The 12,545-nt window shown below is 47.6% G+C and overlaps 1 protein-coding gene across 3 annotated transcripts in view; it reads left to right on the plus strand.

Annotated features, from left to right (window-relative positions):
• Positions 1-12,545, plus strand: part of VWA5B1 (von Willebrand factor A domain containing 5B1) — a 63,791-nt gene that overhangs the window by 27,347 nt on the left and 23,899 nt on the right. For all 3 annotated transcript variants that reach the window (XM_088790311.1, XM_088790313.1, XM_088790312.1), the window contains exons 8-12: positions 837-1,013; positions 5,154-5,264; positions 6,900-7,102; positions 7,527-7,641; positions 9,167-9,352. In XM_088790311.1, the coding sequence (XP_088646437.1) occupies positions 837-1,013; positions 5,154-5,264; positions 6,900-7,102; positions 7,527-7,641; positions 9,167-9,352 (792 nt within the window). The remainder of the gene's footprint in view (positions 1-836; positions 1,014-5,153; positions 5,265-6,899; positions 7,103-7,526; positions 7,642-9,166; positions 9,353-12,545) is intronic.

Below are 12,545 nucleotides of genomic sequence, written 5' to 3' on the forward strand. Positions count from 1 at the left end.
ACCAGGCTCTCTGTTAAGCCCGAGAGCTGCAAAAGAGACCCAGGCACGACCTGCCTTCAAGTAGCATCCCAGCTAGAGGGGAGGCAGAGATGTGACCAAGAAACTGCAGGGTGAGAACCACCTGAGCTCCTATGAAAAATAGCTACAACAACGATGGCTACTGTTTCAAGACAAGGACTTTCTGCCAGGCAGCGGGCTTCACAAGCATTGCATTTAATCCACACAAGTTGGTGCGGTGTGCACTCTTGTCCTTACTTCATGGATGAGGAAATGCAGTAATTGAGTCCACCTGGAAGATTGGGGCAGGTTTTTTCAAAGAGGTAGAACTGGGAAAATGAGTAGGAAGTTATCAGTGGGAGAGAATCAGTAAACCAGGGAACCCAAGTTCACAGCCAAGATGAGCCAGGGAGTGGCTCATACGCTGAGTGTGAAAGTGCAAGAAACCACTATTCAGCTGAGGGCCTGCAGGTGCGTCAGGGGCTTCCCATCTGTGCGCCAGCTCTGTTCGTCCTCTTAACCACCCTGGGAAGGGAACATTATTTACAAAGGAAGAAACCGGCCCAGAGGAGGGACTTGCTCACGATAACACAGCTGGAAGGTGACAGAGATGGGGCTCAAACCCCAGTCTTTCTGCCTTCCCAGTCTACGCTTGCTGTTGCAACCTGTGAAAGTCTAGCAAACAGAGGAGCCAGGTACGGTCAACCTGGACGTCTTTCATGCAGAGCATGAGTGGGATCTTGACAACACTTGGTGAGTAATGGGGGACCAGCATGAGCCCCCAGGAGCAGAGCTGGAGCCCTTGAATACCCAGGTGAGAGTATTCCTTTCTCCTCCAGACAGAAATCATCCGGAAACGCCTCCACAAGGACATTCCCCACCATTCTGTCATCATGCTCAACTTCTGTCCTGACCTCCAGTCAGTCCAGCCGAACCTAAGAAAGACCCATGGGGAGTTTATCTTCCTCATCGACAGGAGTGGCAGCATGAATGGGACCAACATCCACCGTGTCAAGGTACCTGTTAGAGGACCCCCTCCCCCGGGGTCTAGGGCTCCAGGGTAAATCAGCTGCGCTCCCCCACACCAGCTCCATCAGCACTTTGGGTTCCCAGAAGCCCTTCATCCACCCTTGAATGGCGTTCCTAAATAACTATCCATGACTAAAAGAAACAACAGCTTTTTAAAAATCAGTTTAAACAAAGACACCCAAACTCAACCTTGCTTGAGTTTCAACCTTGACATTCCAAAATAAAACCCTGAAGTGGTCTGAGCAAAGGCAGAACTGAGGTAGCACAGACGTTGTCCATTTACAAGGGAGGAGAAGTCATCATCCTTCTTTGGCATTCTACAACCTTTGCTGAGTCCCTGCTCGGGCTAAAACACCTCACTAAGTACTGAGTAGAGAGGGGTACAGAGAAGAGAGAAAGGAAACTAATATTTGCCGGGGGCCTAAAATGTGTCAGATATTGTGCTAACCATTTCATGCACAGCTTGGTGTTTAATCTAGACAATAATCCTATGAGGTTGATCCTATTGTCACCATTTTCCAAAGGGGAAATCCCATCCTGAGAGTTTCAATAACCTACCCAAGGTCACATAGCTAGTGTGGTCTAAACGCATGTCTGCTGTCTCTCCCTACCACCTGATATCAGAGATTCATTGGACACGGCCCCCACAATCAAGGATTGTACAGAATCCTGTAGAAACAATTTGGTTCATCTTTTGTTCCCCAAATGCCTAATATGTGCAAAGCCCTGGGCCTGGCCATCTGGAAAGACATTAGGTTTCAAACACAGTTCCTTCAAGGAGCTCACAGTCAGATGAGGGGCACAGCCCTGCTGACCAGTCCTGCCGGGGAACATGGTCTCAGCTGTGGAGAGTTCTGAAGTAGTGCAGAAAACAGAGTAATGAAAGTGTCTCCCATACAGCCCAAAGCTTTTCATCTCCCTCAGGAGATTATTCACCTCGATGCTGGCATTGTCCAACTCTCCCTTGTATTTCTAGTTGTGCAGCTGTCTGTCTCCTCCTCTGGAGTTAAGCACGCATTTAGGGGAAGAATCAGATCTTTCTCATCTGTCTCTCCCCATGGGGCCTAGCTCTGTGTTTATACATAAAAAGTCCTCAGTCGTGGTTTATTGAAGGATCATAAAGGATCATAGTTCAAGAGAACGAGGAATTAGGGAATAAGAAGGGAGAGGGCTCTGCTGTCACCTCAAATTTCATCCCTCTCCCAGTTTATCCCTGGAGCAAACTCTTGTTTCCAGGGCCACAGGATAAGCAAGGAGGGGAGAGGTTAGGTGGGATCTGTGATGCCAGCTAACTCCTCTGTCTTGCTATGACTGTATTTGGTCTTGAAGTATGACAGAGCAATCATATGTGGAACCCAAGTTCTTGTCTGAGGCCTCTTAGCACTGGGATATAGGACTGGTTGGTACCTTCTCCCCTCACAAACAAATGTTGGAGTGGGGAGCTGTCCACAGCGCGGGAGTGCTGAAGCACATTCCAGGCCTGTGTGCCCATGTGTATTCCATTCCACTGCCGTACCCATTTATAAAATGTCTCTTCAATTACTCTAAGTATCATGGGATCATCACACATCCCTTAGAGAGCCTTTAATACATTTTCCCTACCATCTTCCAGGTAAGGAAACTGAGTCCCTGAGACGCTGTGTTTTTCCCAACATCACAGTGATAGAGACGGTACCTCAGCCTTTCCATTCTTTGTGCATTGCTCATCTTTCTTAATTGCTGACAGGGAATTAGACATACTCTTCCACTGAGAAGAATGCTCTTTTCTGATTATGTCATTTCTGCTACATGGCTTAATGAAAAGAGCAATGCCTGGGTTTCAGGCTCAATTCTGCCACTGACTTGCTATGTGGCTTTGGACAAGTTGATTCTCAACTCTGGGCTTCCTTTATATTTTGTATAAAATGAAAAGGGAAGACTAATTCAGGGAAGAGAAATGTATGTCACATGTTCCTCTGTTCCCCTCTCCCAAGCCCAGGCAGACATCAATAATTGACCATGACATTTTTTTTTTCAGACTGAGCCTAGAATTCAGTCTCAATATCCTCCTCATCTCAATGTTCCAGGCAGTTATTATCTGTTAAATGGAGTTGGTTTATGGGCAGAAATCCATTTCCTGATCTAAAGACCTTTCCAACATTGACATCCCAGAATTCTCTGATGATAACTTCCTCCAGCACTCCCCGCAGCCCTTTCTCCTTGGAGTCTCTCTTGCTCTCTTTTCCAGTTCAGCTCACTGACCTCAAGATCATTCTTTCACGAATGGCTTTGCATTGGCACAATCCATTCTGCGACACCTGCCCTTTTAGAAAAATGCACAGAATTGCTTGGGCTGTACCCTTTTCCCCACTGACAAAGAGGTCATTGGGGGTTGCTTGGGTCAGTAATTGTGGCCCATGAGGTTGAAGTTTTAGGGAAAACAAGGCTTAGGGAGGTAGGAGAGAATAGAAATCCAAACAGCTATGCCGAAGGGGAAAGTTCAGCCAATTTAATTTCCTGCAGCTGGCCTCATTCTTTAGCTGCCACTTGCTGCCAAAAACATGGCTTTGAAAATTCTAATAGGTGTGAGCAGAGACAATCTGTATGAATCAGCAGAGTCTCCTGCTTGCAGGAATATATGTGAATGGCTAATGAAAAACTAAGCAGATATTGGCTTCTCTCATAGAGAAACAAAAGGTATTGACACGAGCAGCAAAGAGAGATGGGGAGAGAATGTCAATGGTAATGTTTAATGTTAATATTTACAGAGGGGAGTGGGAGAGGGGCTGCAGGTCTGTGCAGCTTGGAAGGCCGTGTGGTGTGAAAGTTGCCGGGATCCACTTGCAGCTGTTTACTTCTAGATTCTGGAGTGTTCCAGTTTGTTTCCCTAAAGCCATGCTGAGATCCCTGGGGTGCCATCTATAAGCTATGAGGATGAGGGAGAGTCCCACATTCCTGAGTTTTATGCCAAGGCAGCACCAATATGGATAAAGACCTCAGAGCTAGGTTTTGAAAGCCTCTGTCCTATTCTTGGGTTTTGTGATCCAGCACAATTCCTTAACCTTCTGAGCCTTAGTTCCCTTATCTGTAAAATAGAGGTATTAATATCAATATGGACCTCATTGGGTGGCTAGCAATACCCATATACTGAATGTTCACTATGTGCCAGGCTGAGGCTCAGAGGAGTGACATAACTCACCCAAGGTCAAGTTAGTAATGGCAAAGGTGAGATTTAACCCCAGATACATTTGACATCAAAGTGAATCTTCCTAACCACTGTCATAGCAATTAAATGAGATCGTTCATATAAAGTGCTTAGCAATTGTGTTTGGCACATAATAATTGCGTGACATTCCTCATCGCATTGTACCCTCCCCTTCCTCACCAATGCCATCATTTTCCCTCCTGTCACCTCCTCCACTTTCCCTTTGTCATTATATTTTTTGGTCTACCTTTATCAAGGTTTCCTGGCATTGCATAGTTCAATACATCAAGACTCTTCAGTGTTCACAGACTTTGGAGGCAAAATGACATGTGTTTGAGTCCTGGCTCCATTACTTACTATCTGAATGCTCACCAACAGTCCACTTCACCTCTCTGTGCCTCAATTTTCTCTTGTATAAAATGGGAATACTATTGTGCCTGCTTCAGGGGTTATTGTGAAGATTATGTAAGGTAATGCATGTAAAGTACACCCTGGGCATTCAACAAATATGAGCTAGGGCGAGTCTGCTGCAAAAGGCCCTGGATGTGAGCCAAAGCCTGTTCCATCACCAGTGTGACCTGGACCGAGCCACATGCCTCCCTTAGACATCAGTTTTGTTTTGGCAGAAGGGAATGGGTGCTCCCGGCTCTCCCTATCTCTCAGGGTCCGCAGGAGGTGAAATAGAACTGGCAAGCCATAATCAAATGGCTTTGAGAAGTGAGACTTGCTACACAGATGAGAAATTTTACGATGATGGCTTTGGTCCAGCCTCACAGAGGTCAGCATCAGCAGATTTCTCGGCCTGGGGGAGAAGGCAATGCTGGGTGCAGACAGCAGTGAAAGGCCTGTTTGTAAGCAGCTTCTGCACTGGGATAATAGTACCCACAGTGGCAGAAGCAGGAACTCCTTCTCAAATCCGGAAAATCCTTTTCTTGTCTGCCAGGACGCCATGGTGGTGGCTCTTAAGAGTCTCATGCCAGCCTGCCTCTTCAATGTCATTGGGTTTGGATCCACATTTAAGACCCTCTTCCCTTCCAGTCAGACCTACAGTGAGGTAAGGAGAGGCAAGGCTGGGACCGGGAGGGCATGGGTGGTGAGGAACAGATGAAAAGAAGGAAGAAGTAGGAAGAGGTAACCCTGATGCCTGCCTCAGAAGCTGTCCCCCCATGTAGGACCAGGAGCAGAGAACTAAAGAGAGGCTAATTCTGTTTGGGCAGGTTCCTGACACCTCAGCCTCTGACATCCTCTTCTTTAAAATAAAGAATATGTTGGGCAGAGTATGGGTGTACACAGAGATGGGAGTACAGGGGGAGGTAGAAAGAGGATATATATCCCAGGCCTGCCACTCGGTGAAGGCTCTGTCTCACGAAGATGACCGATTTATGCAAGGCTGAGCTAAAGAAGTGAACAGTAAGGGGTAACGGAGTGAACAGGTGGGTCGTGGGCTAAGAATGGGACTCACAGTCTCGAGCTATAATTTGAACCAAGAAGACTGTGGCCCCAGCAGCGTGTTTGAAATTGGAGCACTTAGGGGCCACTTGTCAATTAAAAATAGTTTATGGGGTTTTTGAAATACAAAAATAGTATATGTTGCTTTATCCCATAATTTTAAAATCTAGATCATCAAAAAGAAAATATTTTAAATCTCCCATGAGCATCAGTCAGGAAAAAAAAAGAAGAAGAAACACTGTCAAGAGCTTAGTATAAATCCCTCCAGACCTTGTGTGATGCATTTGCACACATTTTCAATAAAGATAGGATTAGCTCTTCCATACTGTTCTGTAACCTACTTTTCTAACACAACAGCCTATCGTGAGCATATTTCCATGCCAGTAAGTATTAATCCACAACATAATTTTAATGCCTAGCATTTCACTACACTTATTTAACTAAACCCCTGCAGTCAGGCATTTAAGTTGTTTGCATTTCCTTCTGTTCGGTCATCTTTGTAGCAAAGACTTCACATATACCCTTAAGGATTCCCTTGGGATACATTCCTAGTCTTGCTGGGTCAAAGGTACATACACATTTGAAGACTTTTGATATATGCTCTTACTCCAGACGTGGATGTCAGAAGAGCATCTTCCTGGGTCAGGGGCAGGAGGACATCTGATGTCCAGGGAGAATCTGTCCTTGTTACAGTGATATCCATCCGGTGCCAGCAATCCTGAGCCAGTAGGGTCTCACAGTGTTGGTCCAGGAGGCAGAGAATCTGAAGCCCCGATTGGGGAAATGATTTCCTCAAAACACTGTGGGGATTTAGTGCCACAGTCAGGCCAGGACTCAAGTCTCAAGATTTCCAGTCTGGTGTTTCCACCACATCGCTTGCCTCCCTTATCAGAAAAGGAAAACCTCATTTGTGCTGAGCAGTTAGGGGCTTGATATGTCACCTTTGCTAGGGGTGTTTATATTTTGAAAGAGGAACCCAGAAAGGACAAGAAGAAGTTAATACACCCCCAATGGCAGCATTGCTGGCATTGGTGGGAGTGTTACTGGGCAAAACCCACCAAAGAAGCAATGATCTATTCTTCCTGTGCGTTGGGCAGAGATGAAATTGCAAACAGGACTCCAGTGAGGTTGAGCTATTATCTAGGGAAACAAAAGGACTCTTCTCCCAGGGGGCTTAGAGTCTCGACACCACATGGTGACCCTGGGAACTATCTACCCTGCCCGTGTCCCTGTCCAACAGGAGAGCTTGGCCATGGCCTGTGATAACATTCAGAGAATGCGGGCTGACATGGGTGGCACCAACATCCTGTCACCGCTCAAGTGGATCATGCGACAGCCAGTGCACCAAGGCCACCCACGGCTTCTCTTCCTGATCACAGACGGGGCGGTCAGCAACACCGGCAAGGTGCTGGAGCTGGTGCGAAACCATGCCTTCTCCACCAGGTTGGCACAGGATGAAGGTCTAGGACTTGGGTAACCTGGGCTGCCCTGAGCTGGGGATGCCAGAACTGGGGCAGTGTGGAAAATGCCAGAAGGTGGGAACTCTATAGTATTTTGCTTCCAGGGTGGTGTGGCTTACTTCAAAGTTGGCCTCAAAAGTTCCCCTCTGTATACAACTCCCAAAGAACAGCGTAGGTGGGGGAGGTCCTTCCTGCTGCTTGGACTCTGAGCTGGGGAGGCAGTGATGGGCAGTATGTGTGAATGTAAATGCCCATTGATGGCCCACTGCCTTCTCCCTGTCTCTGCCTGAAGCTAGGGCCAGCTGTGAGATAGCTCTGCTGGATTCTGCTCTGTCCCTTTCCCCTCCAGGGGACAAAGATGGCAGAGAGGATGGGAAGTAACCACCTCTCTCCTCCCCTCCCTGCAGATGCTATAGCTTTGGAATTGGACCCAACGTCTGCCATAGGCTGGTGAAAGGGCTGGCAACTGTGTCCAAGGGCAGTGCTGAGTTCCTGGTGGAGGGGGAGCGACTGCAACCCAAGGTAGGCGGAAGGGCCCCAGTCTCTTCTTGGCGCTGGAACCTCAGAGACCCAGACTGCTCATATACGGCTCAGTGGTGAAGCTAGGATTTCACCCCAAATCTGAGCTCTCCAACTAGGCCACACAGCACCCGGTGAGAATCAGGGAGGTAGAGGCCTCAGCGCAGGTAACTCTTAGCCAGTACAGGACACGAGATCCCCTGCTCTCCAGACACTGGATCCCCTGCTGCAGTCATTGGCTGGGCCGGATTGGGCTCCTGGAGGAGTCACTGCTTCTATGGATACAGAGTCGTGTTTGGAGTGATTTCTGCCCACGGTCCTGTTGGTGACAAATGGTGGCTCAGAAGGATCTAAAGGGCTCAGAAATCAAGGAGGTTATAGTCCTCTCTCAATTTCCGGTACAACTGGCACACATAATCCAACCCTAGAAAACCCCTGTGTCAGTCCAGGAACCAGACACAGAGCTGAAGTAAAGAGTGCAAGAAGTTTGTTGGAGGATAACATCTGTGAAAGAGAAAAGAGGAGGAAACAGGAAGGAAAACTCTCAGTCCATGATGCAGATTCAACACCTGCGAAAGGAAAGGAAGGAAGCAGCATTGAGCAGGGAGAGCCTCAGACTGTGATGCAGGGCTGGCAAGGTCTCAGCTGACCCAATGGGGAGCTCTGAAGCAAAGATTGCCCTTCAGGTGGTCTCTGTTGGACTGAAATGCCAGGCGCTCTAATCCCTGCCATGCTCCATGGTTGCCTTGAGGACTTCCTGGAAGAGGCACATTCTTGACTCCAAAGCTGGGGCATTGCGTCTGGAAACTGTCACTCAACTGCATTCCTTGCCTTCAAGGGGCACAGTCTCTCTTGAAGAGAGATTTGAGAGGGTACCTCTATGGCTGCCATAATCCCCAAATCATTTTTCTCTAGCCTTGCAGTATATGTGAGGAAATCAGCCTACAGGATGCTAAACTACCGCTGTTATTTATTGAACACCTATCAAGTGGCAGTTACTTCAAATCCAGGATCTCAGACAGTCCTCCCAACTGCAGTGAGAGTTGAGAATTACTCACTCGCTTTAACAGACGGGGGAAATGAGGCCCAGGAGGGCAAATTGACTTGCCCAAGATCACTCTCGAGTCCATGTTTTGACACAAACTTTCTGTGTGCTCGGGACTAGTCACAGCCCTACTTTGAGTCTTGGGTTTTGTCATTTATAAAACGCTAAGCTTAGAAAAGATGACAGCAAAAATGTGCTCCAGCTCTGACTTTCTAGGAGTCTAATAAGTGACGTGTTCACTGCTGGGCAAGCCGCCCCAAGGCCTGTGGTCACTTCTCCCCTGCTCACGTCCCCTCAGGTTCATACCCACATGGCCTTCGTGCTTCTCATCTGTCCACACCTCTGCTCACACATCTGTCCACACCTCTGCTCACACATCTGTCCACACCTCTGCTCACACATCTGTCCACACCTCTGCTCACACATCTGTCCACACCCATGCTCACACATCTCCCCAACCTGTGTTCTAACCCTGCCCAACAGATGGTCAAATCCCTGAAGAAGGCCATGGCCCCAGTCCTGAGTGATGTGACCGTGGAGTGGGTCTTCCCTGAGACCACCGAGGTCCTCATCTCACCTGTCAGCACCAGCACCCTCTTCCCCGGAGAACGGCTGGTGGGGTACGGCATTGTGTGTGATGTCTCCTTATACATCTCCAATTCCAGATCCGTAAGTACCTTAGAAATTCCAAGGGGTCATTGGGGGTATGGAAGTCTTCCCACAGAGCCAGCCTAGCTGGAAAGACTGTTCCTGACCTCCAGGAACTAATCGTATTTATACTTGTGGGGTATAGTTGCCAGGCCACGGGTGTGCGGTCATGATGACACTGCTTGAATAAATGCCACCATCTCAATACGTGGTCCTCAAGATGCCCTGCCATGGAAGAACTTGGGGAACATGTTTAAAATGCAAAGCCCTGGCTCCAACCTGGGTCTAAAGAATAAAAAGGCCCTGGAAACTTCATGTCACATAATCTCCCCAAAATGATTTTGATGATGATTCAGTTCAGAACAACTACACTAAAGTTTCTTTCCCTGAATGCTCTAGTCAGCTCATAGCTCCTTAAATGTGTTTATGTTTTATTTATTTACGCAGATAATTATCTTCTATGTGGTGCCAGAAGTGGGATAAGGTGAGGAACTTCTCGAAGGGAGGTGAAATTTATGCTAAAATGTGTGAGATTCCTGAGGAGCTATTTCCTCACCCATCTTCCCTCTTTAGTGAGTCTCTGCACTCACCTTTGAAGGATAGATCATCATGCTTTGTTTTTCAGCAATGCCTAGAGGGATTGGGCAGATATAAAATGAATGGACTTGTAAAAAATAAATAAATAAAAGGGGCAAATGCCATGAGGGCTAGTGGTTATCAGAGTTCACAGAGAGGCAATAGGAGTGGTGAGGGATATGGCAAACTGGATAGCACACACCCTGTCAAAAACTGGGCAGCCCCTACTCAGTGCTAACAAACGGTTGCTATGCAGGAAGGTGGGACCAGTGTTCAATGTGTTTCCAATATTTCAGGAGAAGTTAGAACTTTACGTGAGATTTCCAGATTTTAGAATGTTATGAAATCTCATAAGAACCATGGTTAGTAATGATTAATGTGTTATGGAGACTGGAGTGTTCAACTGCAGACAGAAAATGCTAAACAAAATGCTGGTCTAGCCTTTGCACAGTCTAGGCCCTTCTTGAAGGTCTGGGAGGCAGAAGATCATCAACAACCCTACCACTAGAAAGGACCATCCATTCATTCTCCTTTCCTTACTCACAACACTGGCCAAGTTTTCTCCTGCTACAAATAGGGCTATTGGGTGAAGGGTATCCTCAGACATTGTTGATGTAAACATGACTTGCCCTCCAGGAAAGCAATCTAGAAGTAACTAATGCAATCAGAAATACGTATCTTTTCAACCCAGAAATCCCTTCTAAGGCTCTAAGAAATATAAACAAAAGTGATCTAATTAGGTTGTGTCCAACGATTTACTGCAGCCTTTATTTTTATGATGACAAAAATATATCACTTACAAAGTAAAGGCTTACCAGTAAGGGGTGGTAGAATATTGTGCAGTCAAATGTTTAGAAGAATAGTTGACGTGCAAGATTTCCAAAATGTTTTAAGTGCAAAATTCGTGATACTGATAAATGTAAGTAATATGGTCCAGTTTTTGTAAAACAAAATATATATGTTTATATTATGGGGAATGGAATGGAAAGAACAGATAGCTTGTTCTGTTAATTTTGGTTACCTATTTGGAGACGCCAGCGGCATTTAGAATTACATTTTTAGGAGATCCAAGATGGTGAAATAGATAAACACTGTGCCTACAGCCTTCCATGAACACATTAAAATTACAACTAAATTATAGAACAATCAACCTGGAGAACCATCTGAAGTCTAGCCAAACAGAAATCCTATAGCTGAAAATATGAAAAAGCCGTGTCAAGACTGGTAGGAGGGGCAGAGATATGGAATGAGCCGCAAACCTCCTGTGGTGGTTGAGAATCAGGAGGGCTATCTCAGCCACGGAGGTTTCCCCGAGAGGAGCCAACGACCCCAACCCCCCACACCAGGCTCCCCAGCTTGGAGTACCAGTGTCTGGAAGTGGAGCCCCCACAATATCTGGCTTTGGAAAACAGTGGGCATTCCGACCGATCAGGTGGGACTGAAAGCTGGAGGAAACTCAGATGTCCTTTCAAACTGCCCGCACACAGACTCACTTGCTCGCAGGCACTCACCTTGGTCTCCAGCGGAGAGATGATGACTCAGGGGGCCTCGGAAACATACGGGTGGCAGACTGAGGTGTGAGGCTTCAGGGGGCAGACTGGAGGACAGTCAACATTTTCCTGGTGAGGAGTCTTCCTCTCTCCCGTGCAGCCGGCAGCTGGGCGCCATCTTTCCTATGTTGAGCCCGCCCCCACAAGCCAAATCTGAATCTGATTGGCCTGGTAAGCTCTGCTGTTCTGTGCTGCTGAGTCAGCTGGGACCCCACCCAACTTGTGCACCACCAGAGGCACTTTATCTGTGAGCACCCAGCCCCTCTCACATTGCACTCTTTCTTAGAAAACTATCAGAGTCCAACAAGCCCCAGGTGGGTGACGACTGGCCTAGGTGTGCTCTGAGACTTTTGCTGAGTCACTCCAGGCTCAGCACTGGCATCAAACCAGAGTCTACATTACCCAGGTGACCACAACTCTTCCCACTCCAGTGACTCCCTGAGACTCTGCCTCACCCAGCTCACCACCACACAAGGCTTTATCGGTGGTTGAAACTTAAGGGAGCTGGCAGGTAACAGCAGGCCTCCAGGTGTCCTGGCTTTTTGCAGAGTTAACTCAGGACTAGTACTGATTGCAGCCATCCTCGGTTCACAGTGTGGCCTCTTCCATGCACCTCCAGGTTCAGCACAGGCAGAAAACAAACATAGATCGCTTTGTAGCTCCTACCAGGTAGCCTCTGACCAGTCACAGGCAGCGGCTGACCTGGGCCTGCACCACAGCCCCTCCTAAGAGGCCCCAGAACTAAAATATTGGAGGTTGGCTTCAGACCATAGCAAAGCACCGCACAATTAGCACAAGTGGCACACACAAAGGGTGGTCTTAACAGGCACCAGAGCCCACTGGGACAAATCCCACTCAGTCGGGTAAGCTGACGACAACACAGCAGCTCATAAGCTGTGGACATGGTCAAATCCAACAGCCCTTCAGGCTGAGTGTCAATCCCACCCATTAATGTGCCAATAGCAATCAAGCCTCAGTTACAATAGGAGGACACACACAATCCACACAAGAGACATTCCTGGGGCACCTGGCTCAGGCCACCAGAGAGACTGTGCCACTGGCCCCCACAGGACACCTACTACATAAGG

The sequence above is a fragment of the Rhinolophus sinicus genome, chromosome 14, assembly GCF_057876585.1.
Source record: "Rhinolophus sinicus isolate RSI-liver-muscle chromosome 14, RSI-T2T, whole genome shotgun sequence".
In the NCBI taxonomy this organism is placed as follows: Eukaryota; Metazoa; Chordata; class Mammalia; order Chiroptera; family Rhinolophidae; genus Rhinolophus; species Rhinolophus sinicus.